Raw genomic sequence first — 16,643 nt, 5'->3', positions numbered from 1 at the left:
GAAAAATTTTGACATACATTAGTTAGACATTGAAAAAAGTTAGACGTGCTTTAGTTAGACATTGAAAAAATTTGGGCATGCATTAGTTTATTCATGTATTAGTTAGAAATTAACAAAATTAGACATGCATTAGGTAGACATTGACAAGTTAGACATGCATTAGGTAGACATTGACAAAAGTTAGACATGCATTAGACATTGACAAAATTAGATATGCATCAGGTAGACATTGTCAAGTTAGACATGCATTAGGTAGACATTTACAAAAGTTAGACATGCATTAGTTAAACATTAACAAAAGTTAGACAATGACAAAAGATAGACATGTATTTGTTAGACATTTATTAAAGTTAGACATACATTAGTTAGACATTGACAAAAGTCATGTATTAGTTAGACATTGATAACAGTTAGAAATACATTAGTTAAACATTGTCAAAAATTAGACATTGACAAAAGTTAGATATGCATTAGTTAGACATGTATAAATTAGAAATTAACAAAAGTTAGACATGCATTAGTTAGACATTGACAAAAGTTAGACATGCATTAGTTAGACATTGACAAAAGTCATGTATTAGTTAGACATTGATAACAGTTAGAAATACATTAGTTAAACATTGTCAAAAATTAGACATTGACAAAAGTTAGATATGCATTAGTTAGACATGTATAAATTAGAAATTAACAAAAGTTAGACATGCATTAGTTAGACATTGACAAAAGTTAGACATGCATTAGTAAGACATTGACAAAAGTTAGACATGCATTAGGTAGACATTTACAAAAGTAAGACAATGACTAAAGATAGACATGCATTAGTTACACATTGACAAAAGTTAGACAATGACAAACGATAGACATTGGTTTGTTAGACATTGTTTAAAGATAGACATACATTAGTTAGACATTGACAAAAGTCATGCATTAGTTAGACATTGATAAGAGTTAGAAATACATTAAACATTGTAAAAAATTAGACATTGACGAAAGTTAGACATGAATTAGTTAGACATGTATTAGTTAGAAATTAACAAAAGTTAGACATGCATAAGTTAGACATTGATAAAATTTGACATGCATTAGGTAGACATTGACAAAAGTTAGACATGCATTAGTTAGAGATTTACAAAAGTTAGACATGCCTTAGGTAGACATTGACAAAACTAAGACATGCATTAGTTAGACATTGACAAATATTTGACATTCATTACTTAGACATTGACAAAAAATAGACATACATTAGTTAGATATTGAAAAAAGTTAGACATGCATTAGTTAGACATTGAAAAGGTTAGATGTGCATTAGACACGTATTAGTTAGAAATTAACAAAAGTTACACATGCATTAGTTAGATATTGACAAAATTAGACATGCATTAGTTAGACATTGAAAAAGTTAGACATGCATTAGTTAGACATGTATTAGTTAGAAATTAACAAAATTAGACATGCATTAGGTAGACATTGACAAAAGTAAGACATGCATTAGTTAGACATTGACAAAAGTTAGACAATGACAAATGTTAGACATGCATTAGTTACACAAGCATTAATTAAACATTGACAAAAGTTAGACATGCATTAGTTAGACATGTATTATTTAGAAATTAACAAAGTTAGACATGCATCAGTTAGACATTGATAAAATTAGACATGCATTAGGTAGACATTGACAAAACTTAGGCATGAATTAGTTAGACCTTGACAAGTGTTTGACATGCATTACTTAGACATTGACAAAAGATAGACATACATTAGTTAGACATTGAAAAAAGTTAGACATGCATTAGATAGACATTGAAAAAATTTACAAATACATTAGTTTATACATGTATTAGTTAGACATTAACAAAAGTTAGACATACATTAGTTAGACATTAATAAAATTAGACATTTATTAGTCAGACATTGACAAGTTAGACATGCATTAGGTAGACATTGACAAGTTAGACATGCATTAGGTAGACAGCACCTTGAGTCCTGTTGGAGAAAGTGCGCTATATAAATTAAACTTACTTACATTGTCAAAAGTTAGACATGCATTAGTTAGACATTGAGAAAAGTTAGACAATGACAAAAGTTAGACATGCATTAGTTACACATTGACAAAAGTTAAAAATGTATTTGTTAGACATTGATTAAAGTTAGACATACATTAGTTAGACATTGACATAAGTCATGCATTAGTTAGACATTGATAGCAGTTAGAAATACATTAGATAAACATTGTCAAAAATTAGACATTGACAAAAGTCAGACATGCATTAGTTAGACATGTATAAGTTAGAAATTAGCAAAAGTTAGACATGCATTAGTTAGACATTGACAAAAGTTAGACATGCATTAGTTAAGACATTGACAAACATTAGACATGCATTAGTAAGACAATGACAAAAGTTAGACATGCATTAGGTAGGCATTGACAAAAGTTAGTCATTGGCAAAAGTTAGACTATGACAAAAGATTGACATGTATTTGTTAGACATTGATTAAAGTTAGACATACATTATTTAGACATTGACAAAAGTTAGACAATGACAAAATTTAGACATGCATTAGTTACACAAGCATTAGTTAAACATTGACAAAAGTTAGACATGCATTAGTTAGACATGTATTAGTTAGACATTGACAAAGTTAGACATGCATCAGTTAGACATTGATAAAATTAGACATGCATTAGGTAGACATTGACAAAAGTTAGACATGCATTAGTTAGACATTGACAAAAATTAGGGTACTTCTGTACTTTCACGGCGCATCAGAGACCCCTTGCGGGGCTCGCTTCGCTCGCCCACGCTGCGGGCTCGGTGGCTCGCTACGCTCGCCACGCTAAATAAAATCAACTCCATGCCAACATGGATAGTGGAGGTATGAACTATCCATGTTGGCATAGCGTTAACTTCGTTTTTTTTACTTAGTTTGTGGCGAGCGTAACCCGGAAGTACGCGCGGCGCCATGCTGGCGCCGTGAAAGTAAAGAAGTACCGAAATTAGACATGCCTTAGGTAGACAGTGACAAAACTTAGGCAAGAATTAGTTAGACCTTGACAAATGTTTGACATGCATTACTTAGACATTGACAAGAGATAGACATACATTAGTTAGCCATTGAAAAAAGTTAGACATGCATTAGATAGACATTGAAAAAAATTACACATGCATTAGTTTATTCATGTATAAGTTAGTAATTAACAAAAGTTAGACATGCATTAGTTAGACATTGACAAAATTAGACATGCATTAGGTAGACATTGACAAGTTAGACATGCATTAGGTAGACAGCGCCTTGAGTCCTGTTGGAGAAAGTGCGCAATATAAATTAAACTTACTTACTTACATTGTCAAAAGTAGACATGTTAGACATGCATTAGTAAGACATTGAGAAAAGTTAGACAATGACAAAAGTTAGACATGCATTAGTTACACATTTACAAAAGTTAGAAATGTATTTGTTAGACATTGATTAAAGTTAGACATACATTAGTTAGACATTGACAAAAGTCATGCATTAGTTAGACATTGATAGCAGTTAGAAATACATTAGATAAACATTGTCAAATTAGACATTGACAAAAGTCAGACATGCATTAGTTAGACATGTATAAGTTAGAAATTAGCAAAAGTTAGACATGCATTAGTTAGACATTGACAAAAGTTAGACATGCATTAGTTAAGACATTGACAAACGTTAGACATGCATTAGTAAGACAATGGCAAAAGTTAGACATGCATTAGGTAGGCATTGACAAAAGTTAGTCATTGGCAAAAGTTAGACTATGACAAAAGATAGACATGTATTTGTTAGACATTGATTAAAGTTAGACATACATTAGTTAGACATTGACAAAAGTCATGCATTAGTTAGACATTGATAACAGTTATAAATACATTAGTTAAACATTGTCAAAAATAAGACATTGACGAAAGTTAGACATGCATTATTTAGACATGCATTAGTTAGAAATTAACAAAAGTTAGATGTGCATTAGTTAGACATTGTCAAAATTAGACATGCATTAGGTAGACATTGACAAGTTAGACATGCAATAGTTAGACATTGACAAAAGTTAGACATGCATTAGGTAGACAGTGACAAAACTTAGACATGCATTAATTAGACCTTGACAAATATTTGACATGCATTACTTAGACATTGCCAAAAGATAGACATACATTAGTTAGACATTGAAAAAAGTTAAACATACATTAGATAGACTTTGAAAAAAGTTAGACATGCATTAGTCAAGGCACATGAAGATCATATTTTGACAATGCTAAAACATCCTTTTTGATAATGAGACGCATTGCTCCAGATACACATATACGCATTGCCTAAAATGTATCTGGTGTATCAGAACGTCGTTACCTGATGGAGTCATTGGTCAGCAGTGAGTATGAGTAGAAGAAGGGATTGTATGGAATGTCTTGCCCACGGAGATTGAACAGCCCTATGAGAAACAGAACCCATAGGTGTATCGTGAGTTATTAATTCCAACTCTTGTTACATCCTTACTGCGCTGCTCCAGAGGAAAGTGAAACTGTGACCATCCCCAATACACAGTTGTCTCATGTGGGTGTCTCACATGGCAATCAGATGAATTCTCTGGGTCAATCACTCCCATGATGTCCCCACTGTCTGTTAGTGAATTTGCCACTACCCCATCATGAAATAAGAAATCAATAGCCACGCCGCTCTAACAGTAAAGATCCCTTTCTGTGCTCATGGGATAAAGAATTCCTAGCAACACTACACTTATAGGAAGGTACCCTTCAAATGCGGCTGCTGGTAACGCTCCGACAGGGGGATCCCGTCAATCAGTATCCAGACGTCGGAATCCTGACTGCCGGTGCTCCGGCAGGGGGGATCCTGACTCACAGGGGTTATTCTCCCTTGTGGGGGCCCATGAGCCCGCAGCATGGCAAGAGCATTGAGGGGCTTCTTTGCGTTCGCCCCCCCTGTCGGAGCACCGGCAGTCAGAATTCCAACATTGGGATGCTGACCGTATGCAGTATCAGTTGCAGATAAGTTAAATATAGGCTCTCGGACTTTAGCAGGGCTCTCTCAACAAACATCTCTTGGATTGTGCCCACAGATCTTATCCCACCCAGCACATCACCCTTAGTGCAAAAGCACTCATCCCATTTCCCATACCCTGCACAATTGAGACCGCTGTGGTCACCTACCATGAACATAGATCCCAGTTGAAGGACCTATGGCTATAGTGGTCCCTTAAAAGACACCCTAAAGCCCCTTTGAGAGGGGTCCGTTAGAGTAATACCTCACTGGCCTATATCTGTGATAATCCCAGGGCTTGCACCACATGACGATACAAACAAAGAGCAGTTATTTGCATCACATCTGTATTTTCTCCTCTTTCTTTGTTTCCCCACCATCAGGACCACTGACATTACAACACAAGTTGAGCGCTTAGTATTGTTATTATTTACTAGGCTCTCAAACTAAACTGGTCTATGGCTACTTAGGATGGCCAACGGAACTGAGACTGGCATTAATGAAAGTGCTTATATCGCGCACCGACACAGGTATATGAACACACCCATTACCACCCAGAAATGTGTCCAAATCCTCTCTGCGGTCAACATAACAGAAGGATCAGGACTCATGTGATGTGAGAAGCAGGCACACTAATATAAACATCGGCCAACTGCAAGAATAAGCTAAAACTCCCAAACCACAAAGTTACCATGTGAGATAGAGCAATGGTGGTGTAACCGCTCTACGCGTTCCACCACTGGTTACATCCCACATGTGTGTACTGGACGGGCCAACCTCAGTAGTGAAAGCCTGTGTATATAATGCAATGGCAGCATAGGCAGAGTTCTGTTTCCCCTGATGGAGTATTTGCTCACATGCAGATTCTTCCAGAGCGGATAACAGCACCGCGGATGGCTTCTGGGAGTGCTGGGTCATCTGGTTCCGGATATTAGTCACTCTTTCCTGCCAGGTGCTGCCTGTAACATAAGGGGACAGTGAGGGGGTATGGACATAGCTCCTGGAAATTCACCATAAACCTGATTGAAGCAAAGTGCAAAGATTTCTCCCACAGAAAGTGCTACATAGCAATAAATACCCCAATCATCCGACATGTACAGAATAATGGGTACTTGTGTATTATCACGGCGCCCAAGTTTCTTATGTCCCCGTAGGGAAATCGCATCGTATTTCATGGCCCATTTTAAGGGCCATGCGATGCCATGCGATGCCATGCGATTTTCCGATGTAATTTATTGACTGCTCTCTTAGTCCTGGGGGATCGCATCGCATTGCACCTCACGCAAAATCGCGATGCCATCACATTAGCTATACAATAATATCATTGTATGACATACAATGAGGTTTTAGTCCCCCCCCCACTATCCACGCCACCCGAAGCGTGGCGAGCGCAGAGGAACGCGTCCTCTGACCTTTTCATACCCCCACTATCCACGTCGGCATGGAGTTGTTTTTATATAGTGTGGCGAGCGCATCGCGCCCCGCGAGGGGCCGCGGATTACTTTATATGTATTCCACGGGCGCTCGCCGCGCTTCGGGCTCGGTGGCTCGCTGCACTCGCCACACTATATAAAATCAACTCCATGCCGACGTGGATAGTGGGGGTATGAAAAGGTCGGAGGACGCGTTCCGCCACCACACGCGGGGCTCGCTGCGCTCACCACTCTTCAGGGTGGCGTGAATACGGGGGGGGGGAGGCTAAATCCTCATTGTATGTCATACAATGATATTATTGTATAGCTAATGTAATGGCATCGACACCCTATAAAATCGCATGCGATCGCGATTTTGCGGAAGGTGCGATGCGATCCCCCGGGGCTAAGAGAGCAGTTAATAAATAACGGTACTTGTGTACTATCACGGAGCCCATCGCATCACAGACCATAAGGCATGCGATGGTATGCGATGCGATGCGATGCGATATCGCGCAATGTTCCCCAATGTCATACAATTTTTTAATTGTATGACATTGTATATGGCATACAATGCCATACAATGCGATGGGATGCGATTATAACTTGTATAAGCACCCTAATGGGTGCTTACAATGTTAAATGCACCCCCACGCCAACCCCCAGTATAAACGTGAACCCGAAGCGTGGCGAGCGCAGCGAGCCCGCGAGGGGCGGCGGTACACGTCCTCCGACCTTTTCATACCCCCACTATCCACGTCGGTGTGGAGTTGATTTTATAAAGTGCGGCGAGCCTGAAGCGTGGCGAGCGCAGCATGACCCGCGAGGGGACGCGCATAACTTCACAGGTATATGCGTCCCCTCGCGGGGCTCGATTTATAAAATCAACTCCGCGCCGACGTGGATAGTGGGAACGGTGGACAAACGGAAGAGTTGCCCATACCAACCAATCAGCTTTGAGGTAGCACTAATCATGTCAATTATATGAAATAAGTAGAAGCTGATTGGTCATTATGTGCAACCGCTCCACACACCGATTTCTCCACTCTTTGCACTGCTTGATACATCTCCCCCATAGGAGTTGGCCATGTAAGTCATCATGAATATGATTGTTGATAGAAAACAGATACATTTTTGCGACGCCTGTATTTATATGCTAGATTATAACTTGTCCATACTGCACTGATCATCTGTCAATATGTGCAACCAGGGCCGCCGACAGGGGGGGTGCCAGGGCAGCTGCCCACAGTGGCATGGCACCACCCAACCCCGCACCCGTACAGTATCCCCCACCCAGCGGCTAGGTGTGCACAATACACAGTGCAGCCTGCAGAGCGCCAAGCCTAGAATACAGAGGGGTTCGGCGCTCCGCAGGCTGCACTGTGCAGTGAGTGCTCCGAGCCCCAAGTCCCGGAGAGAGAAGATGCTGCGCCGCCACCATCGCTGGTAAGTAATAGTAATGGGGGGCTGGGTGCAGGCACGTGAGGGGGGGATGCTGCCGCGCACGAGGGAGGTGCCGCTGGGGGCCCGGGCTGAAGGTCAGTCCCGGGCCCCATTACTAATGGCGGCCCTGTGTGCAACTAAAAACACTCAGAAACGCATATGCATTGATGGAAAGGTCACAAGGTTGCATTCAGGCCCACCGTGCATAGGAGTGTAGGAGGTTGCAAGGTCGCGCTCTAGGTTGCATAGGCAAGTGCAGGGGGGGGGGGGATTACAGTGATATGCAATCCCGCTGTAGACCAGACTAATTTATTAAACTAGACATAGCCCCGACACACTGGATATGTGCATTTTATCCCTTAATGATATCATTGCATCATAGATGAGTAAATTGCATCTGTTTTACAGTTGTCATGGGAAATGCAATGTTGCAATGTCATTATTGCATATTCAGTACATTACCTACAAACTCGTTGGGAATGGAATAGATCTCAATGTCGGGTAGAGGGGGGCGCTGAACTCCCCAAACCACATCCACCAGATTGTTGGGTATTGAGGTCAGATTTCTTCTGGAACCCTCTAGTAAATTATTAAAAGACTCCCATTCATCTAAAGAGGAAGAAAAGACCCCAAACATTGCAGTGTAAAACAATGATAATAACCATTTTATATAAACATTTGTATAACATTCCGACATCATTTGGCCACACAGCACCCCTCTTCCAGGAATCCCAAAGAATATTTATACAAATTGGAGATGTCATGTGACCTCATCTGCCTGCCCCGAGCAGAATATACTTCTTATCTATTTAGCAAATGGGTCCTCAAACTGCGGCCCCCCAGATGTTGTAAAACTACAAATCCCAGCATGCCTTTTCACAGTTTTAACACTTCCTTATAGCAAAACTGTGGCAAGGCATGCTGGGATTTGTAGTTTCACAACATCTGGAGGGCTGCAGTTTGAGGACCCATGATTTAGCACCTTCTAGAAGATACTAGATAGCATCTGATTGGTTGCCCACATCAACATCCCATGTGGAATACAACTTCCATCTTAGTAAATCCCCCCTATGTGGTATAATCAAGGAGTTCCAACCGATTTAATAAGCACTGTTTTTTTTTTTTACGACAGGTCAGAATTTCTTGGCCTGTCGGAAACCAGGTGGATTGGCGGAATAGCCGCCAATCCGCATGCTTTTATCGGAAACGCAGCCAAATCTGACAGGTTTTGGCCCCTTTTCCGACAATCTCAATCCAACTTTAACAAAGTTAATCTTGATGTAGGCAGGATGGCGCCTGGTGAGTAACTGCAGCTCACCCGGCGCCATCCTCCCATCCACCGTCCTCCTGCTCGCCTCCTCCCACTGGTGGTGCTCACCTGTCCTGGGGCTGACGGGTGGCCCTCCCAGCAGCGCTCCTCAGTCGCAGGATGCCGGTGCGGCTCCCTCCAGCAGCTCCCTGTGATTTTACACACAGAGAGCTGCTGATAGCCGCAGCACAAAAAGCACAAGAACGTCCAAATCCGACAGTCAGATTTTGCTCAAATCCGACAGTCGGATTTGGCTGCTCAAAAGAATATTGTAATGGATCCGACTTACCCCTATGTGTTAATACAAAACTCACACCTTCCTAATTACTGCTCTGACCAAATCTCTGCCTATGATCTATATATACATGACGCGTTTCAGCTCTGGTGTGAATATTGGAAGTCAATTTCAGGGCTACAAGTTTGGTCTTAAGAAGTCTTGTAGCCTCTGATTAATCAAAATATTGACGTGGACAAGATCATTTTAGTACTTTCAAAATAAAATGCAATAAGTAGCTCCCAATATTCTGGTTCATCTTACAAAATATTTTATATGGGATGCTTGGGCATATAGGTAATTATATTCATATTAACAATGTAGATTTGTAGACCTTCTTGGTCTGTCTGCTTACAGAAGCTACCTGTACAGTACTTGCCGGATACTTTCTCAACAGCGATTCAACACAAACGTGTTGTGGTCTCTATACTGATTCTATGTTGTTACGACCAAATAAATACAGACAGCAGTAGCTGCTTACCGATAGACCAGAGGAAAGGATCAAAGCCAATTGTATCTTCATCTTTAAGTTCTTCGAGGATCCAGGACACAATGTCAGATGCTGACACTATATATATATAATGACAGATTCACAGATGATATAATATGATGTGTAGAATGAAATCTTCTTGTATCATTGGCTGGTTATAATTGCAGCATGGTTGTGTGTAATTGTTAGTGCAACAATAAAAAAAAACATGTAACAGAAAAAACGACACACAGTACGTCCCTAAGCTATGAGCACCAAGTGAATTTGTCAAAATAGGTGTGAAAATTGCCAAGCAAACATTTGTATTCATCATAATGACCTTAATTCATCATAATGACCTTAACCATAATGTTACCTTTTGTAGGAAATATAACCTTTTTTTTTTACACAACATTTTTATTTGTATTTATATAACAAATGTGAGCGACGCTGGCATTTTTTGTGGATATTTTGCACATCTCTCACAGAGATGTTGCCACTCAAAGGGTTAAAATATACTCAGAAGTAAATCAAACAGCTGAACACACAATGAACAACATCTGAGGTTAAATCATTTCAACTTAAACAATAACACTTTCTTGTGTACTATCTGATCATGTCATCAAACAGTTAAAACAAAAGGGTGGAGAAGTGATCAAATGGTAACGTAGGGTATTATCTGATCCATTGGGTGCATTATAAGTCATCGGGATACATACTCCCCTACCCATTGCCTTTTGGGACTTCACCACCTTGGAACCATATTCCACCCACCCGTCTACTACTGAGAACTCTAGAACCATCTATTACCCTCCAGCGGTGTGTCCAATTCCACTTCATCCATGGATCCCAATGGTGAGGACAAAAAGTAATTGATAAATTCACCCAGTATGCTATATACGTATATACCAACCTAGGATTGAGCTTTTCTTATTACCAAGAGACCTACACAATCCTCTCCTAATGTGCCTACTTGTTTTTTCTTTATTAACCTTTTATTTTATTATGTGTTGCTATGTAATAAAAATAATTTTATTTATGTATTCAATTGATCCAACCCTATTTTTTCAAGCGATGTCCTTTCTTGTATATTTGTGTATTCTATTTGGGAACTGACCCTTCCCGGTGACAGCTGCTAATTGCTGAACAGAGGAGAAGGCCCACTCAAAACTGAAATGAGAAATTGGTGGGGCCAGATGGACTACATCTAAGGATACTAAAGGGGTTCTGGTAACATTATTGATAGAAATATTCAACCATTTGCTAGCTACAGTACAAGGGTAGTACAAATGTTATCCCAATGCACAAAAGTGGAAGCAGGGAAGAAGTAAGTAATTACCGACCAGTGAGCTTTATATCAGTAGTAGGGGAAATAATAGAAACATTATTAAAAGAAAGAGTTGTGTAATATCTAAAATCCAGCACTTTACAGGATCCCAAACAGTGTGGAATTACTGGGGTGAGACCATGCCAAACAAATCTTTAGGACTTTTTTGATTGGGCAGCATTGAGAACGACCATTGGGCTGCAAAACATCCAACCCCATATCTCCAGATGGATACAAATACATTAGAGATTGCACAAAGAAGGGCAACTAAAATGGTGCATGGCCTACATCACAAAACGTACCTGTAAAAAGATCTCAATATGTATAGTCAGGAGAAGAGAAGGGAAAGAGGGAATGGGATAGAGACTGTCACATAGATCAGTGGTATTGTCAGGTCCAGAAGGGAAACATTCTTCACAGAAAGAGAAGTATGAGAACACGAGGGCATGCACCGACACTGAGGGCAGGGAGAGTCAGGGGAAATTTGATAAAGGGTAGTGGACAAGTGGAATAGCCTTCCATCAGAGGTGGAAGAGGCTAAGACACTGGATAAATTCAAACATATTTGGGTCAGACATGAGGATTTCCTTAAAAAACATATAAGAAACAAATAGGGTTGAAGATTCCAAAAGTATAAATAAAAAGGGTCAGACTGGATGGGCCAAGATGTTCTTATATGCCGTCACATTCTGTGTTACCTTGCTACTAGATAATTGATGGTTAAAAACTGGCTGCTATGGACAACTTTAGAATGTTGATACAACCCCCCCTAAGAGGCTTATCCAGTAATAGGGAGCTGATGTTGCTATATTACCCATAACAGTCTCACACCCAGCAAGTTACAGAAGATAGCGGCACAGAAATCTAGAACAAATCGACTATATATTGGACTTGGAGCAATGCCTATAGCAATAAGTAAAGGAACGCAATGATGTGGGGGATACATCCCCCCCCTCTCTCTCCGTCCGACATTCCCGCTGCTTCTGGATAAACATACAAGGTAATGTTTGGGAGACTCGCAACATAAATCAGATTACTATCTTGCGCTCGTCGTAGACAACTCGCTATTAATGTCAGCAGTTGTGATACAATAAATGTCACACTTGAATATTATGTAATATTATATACTATATGTGTGACCAGCGTACAGTAACGTGTCATATATATCATGTAATAATATGTACTGTATGTTTAACCAGCGTACAGTAACATGTCTTATGTATCATGTAATATTATATACTATATGTGTGACCAGCGTACAGTAACATGTCTTATGTATCATGTAATAATATGTACTGTATGTGTAACCAGCGTACAGTAACATGTCTTATGTATCATGTAATAATATGTACTGTATGTGTAACCAGTGTACAGTAACGTGTCTTATGTATCATGTAATAATATGTACTGTATGTGTGACCAGTGTACAGTAACATATCTTATGTATCATGTAATATGTACTGTATGTGTGACCAGTGTACAGTAACATGTCTTATGTATTATGTAATAATATGTACTGTTTGTGTAACCAGTGTACAGTAACGTGTCGTATGTATCATGTAATAATATGTACTGTATGTGTAACCAGTGTACAGTAACATGTTTTATGTATCATGTAATAATATGTACTGTATGTGTAACCAGCGTACAGTAACATGTCTTATGTATCATGTAATAATATGTACTGTATGTGTAACCAGTGTACAGTAACGTGTCATATGTATCATGTAATAATATGTACTGTATGTTTAACCAGTGTACAGTAACGTGTCTTATGTATCATGTAATAATATGTACTGTATGTTTAACCAGTGTACAGTAACGTGTCGTATGTATCATGTAATAATATGTACTGTATGTTTAACCAGCGTACAGTAACATGTCTTATGTATCATGCAATAATATGTACTGTATGTGTAACCAGCGTACAGTAACATGTCTTATGTATCATGTAATATGTACTGTATGTTTAACCAGCGTACAGTAACATGTCTTATGTATCATGTAATAATATGTACTGTATGTGTGACCAGCGTACAGTAACATGTCTTATGTATCATGTAATATTATATACTATATGTGTGACCAGCGTACAGTAACGTCTCTTATGTATCATGTAATAATATGTACTGTATGTGTAACCAGCGTACAGTAACGTGTCGTATGTATCATGTAAAAATATGTACTGTATGTTTAACCAGTGTACAGTAACGTGTCTTATGTATCATGTAATAATATGTACTGTTGGTGTAACCAGTGTAAAGTAACGTGTCATATGTATCATGTAATAATATGTACTGTATGTTTAACCAGCGTACAGTAACATGTCTTATGTATCATGTAATAATATGTACTGTATGTGTAACCAGCGTACAGTAACATGTCTTATGTATCATGTAATATGTACTGTATGTGTGACCAGTGTACAGTAACATGTCTTATGCATCATGTAGTAATATGTACTGTATGTGTGACCAGTGTACAGTAACATGTCTTATGTATCATGTAATAATATGTACTGTATGTGTAACCAGTGTACAGTAACGTGTCTTATGTATCATGTAATAATATGTACTGTATGTGTAACCAGTGTACAGTAACGTGTCTTACAGTATGTATCATGTAATAATATGTACTGTATGTGTAACCAGTGCACAGTAACATGTCTTATGTATCATGTAATAATTTGTACTGTATGTGTAACCAGTGTACAGTAACGTGTCTTACAGTATGTATCATGTAATAATATGTACTATATGTGTAACCAGTGTACAGTAACATGTCTTACAGTATGTATCATGTAATAATATGTACTATATGTGTAACCAGTGTACAGTAACATGTCTTATGTATCATGTAATAATATGTACTGTATGTGTAACCAGTGTACAGTAACATGTCTTATGTATCATGTAATAATATGTACTGTATGTGTAACCAGTGTACAGTAATGTGTCTTACAGTATGTATCATGTAATAATATGTAATGTATGTGTAACCAGTGTACAGTAACGTGTCTTACAGTATGTATCATGTAATAATATGTACTGTATGTGTAACCAGTGTATAGTAACATGTCTTATGTATCATGTAATAATATGTACTGTATGTGTAACCAGCGTACAGTAACATGTCTTATGTATCATGTAATATGTACTGTATGTGTGACCAGTGTACAGTAACATGTCTTATGCATCATGTAGTAATATGTACTGTATGTGTGACCAGTGTACAGTAACATGTCTTATGTATCATGTAATAATATGTACTGTATGTGTAACCAGTGTACAGTAATGTGTCTTACAGTATGTATCATGTAATAATATGTAATGTATGTGTAACCAGTGTACAGTAACGTGTCTTACAGTATGTATCATGTAATAATATGTACTGTATGTGTAACCAGTGTATAGTAACATGTCTTATGTATCATGTAATATGTACTGTATGTGTGACCAGTGTACAGTAACATGTCTTATGCATCATGTAGTAATATGTACTGTATGTGTGACCAGTGTACAGTAACATGTCTTATGTATCATGTAATAATATGTACTGTATGTGTAACCAGTGTACAGTAACGTGTCTTATGTATCATGTAATAATATGTACTGTATGTGTAACCAGTGTACAGTAACGTGTCTTACAGTATGTATCATGTAATAATATGTACTGTATGTGTAACCAGTGTACAGTAACGTGTCTTATGTATCATGTAATAATATGTACTGTATGTGTAACCAGTGTACAGTAACGTGTCTTACAGTATGTATCATGTAATAATATGTACTGTATGTGTAACCTGTGTACAGTAACATGTCTTATGTATCATGTAATAATTTGTACTGTATGTGTAACCAGTGTACAGTAACGTGTCTTACAGTATGTATCATGTAATAATATGTACTACATGTGTAACCAGTGTACAGTAACTTGTCTTACAGTATGTATCATGTAATAATATGTACTATATGTGTAACCAGTGTACAGTAACATGTCTTATGTATCATGTAATAATATGTACTGTATGTGTAACCAGTGTACAGTAACATGTCTTATGTATCATGTAATAATATGTACTGTATGTGTAACCAGTGTACAGTAATGTGTCTTACAGTATGTATCATGTAATAATATGTACTGTATGTGTAACCAGTGTACAGTAACGTGTCTTACAGTATGTATCATGAATTAATATGTACTGTATGTGTAACCAGTGTACAGTAATGTGTCTTACAGTATGTATCATGTAATAATATGTACTGTATGTGTAACCAGTGTACAGTAACGAGTCTTACAGTATGTATCATGTAATAATATGTACTGTATGTGTAACCAGTGTACAGTAACATGTCTTATGCATCATGTAATAATATGTACTGTATGTGTAACCAATGTACAGTAACGTGTCTTACAGTATGTATCATGTAATAATATGTACTGTATGTGTGACCAGTGTACAGTAACATGTCTTATGTATCATGTAATAATATGTACTGTATGTGTAACCAGTGTACAGTAACATGTCTTATGTATCATGTAATAATATGTACTGTATGTGTAACCAGTGTACAGTAACGTGTCTTATGCATCATGTAATAATATGTACTGTATGTGTAACCAATGTACAGTAACGTGTCTTACAGTATGTATCATGTAATAATATGTACTGTATGTGTGACCAGTGTACAGTAACATGTCTTATGCATCATGTAATAATATGTACTGTATGTGTGACCAGTGTACAGTAACATGTCTTATGTATCATGTAATAATATGTACTGTATGTGTAACCAGTGTACAGTAATGTGTCTTATGTATCATGTATAATATGTACTGTATGTGTAACCAGCGTACAGTAACATGTCTTATGTATCATGTAATATGTACTGTATGTGTGACCAGTGTACAGTAACATGTCTTATGTATCATGTAATAATATGTACTGTATGTGTGACCAGTGTACAGTAACATGTCTTATGTATCATGTAATAATATGTACTGTATGTGTGACCAGTGTACAGTAACATGTCTTATGTATCATGTAATAATATGTACTGTATGTGTAACCAGTGTACAGTAACGTGTCTTATGTATCATGTAATAATATGTACTGTATGTGTAACCAGCGTACAGTAACATGTCTTATGTATCATGTAATATGTACTGTATGTGTGACCAGTGTACAGTAACATGTCTTATGCATCATGTAGTAATATGTACTGTATGTGTGACCAGTGTACAGTAACATGTCTTATGTATCATGTAATAATATGTACTGTATGTGTAACCAGTGTACAGTAACGTGTCTTATGTATCATGTAATAATATGTACTGTATGTGTAACCAGTGTACAGTAACGTGTCTTACAGTATGTATCATGTAATAAT

At 38.0% G+C, this 16,643-nt stretch overlaps 1 protein-coding gene across 2 annotated transcripts in view; it reads right to left on the bottom strand.

Annotated features, from left to right (window-relative positions):
• XPNPEP2 (X-prolyl aminopeptidase 2) overlaps positions 1-16,643 on the bottom strand; it is a 132,134-nt gene that overhangs the window by 92,242 nt on the left and 23,249 nt on the right. For both annotated transcript variants that reach the window (XM_083160339.1, XM_083160338.1), the window contains 4 exons: positions 9,939-10,025; positions 8,337-8,483; positions 5,877-5,978; positions 4,372-4,453 (listed from right to left, as the gene is read on the bottom strand). In XM_083160339.1, the coding sequence (XP_083016465.1) occupies positions 4,372-4,453; positions 5,877-5,978; positions 8,337-8,483; positions 9,939-10,025 (418 nt within the window). The remainder of the gene's footprint in view (positions 1-4,371; positions 4,454-5,876; positions 5,979-8,336; positions 8,484-9,938; positions 10,026-16,643) is intronic.

This window comes from Crinia signifera, chromosome 9 (assembly GCF_055691185.1).
Source record: "Crinia signifera chromosome 9, ASM5569118v1, whole genome shotgun sequence".
NCBI lineage: Eukaryota > Metazoa > Chordata > Amphibia > Anura > Myobatrachidae > Crinia > Crinia signifera.
This window is presented reverse-complemented; position numbering and strand designations above follow the sequence as displayed.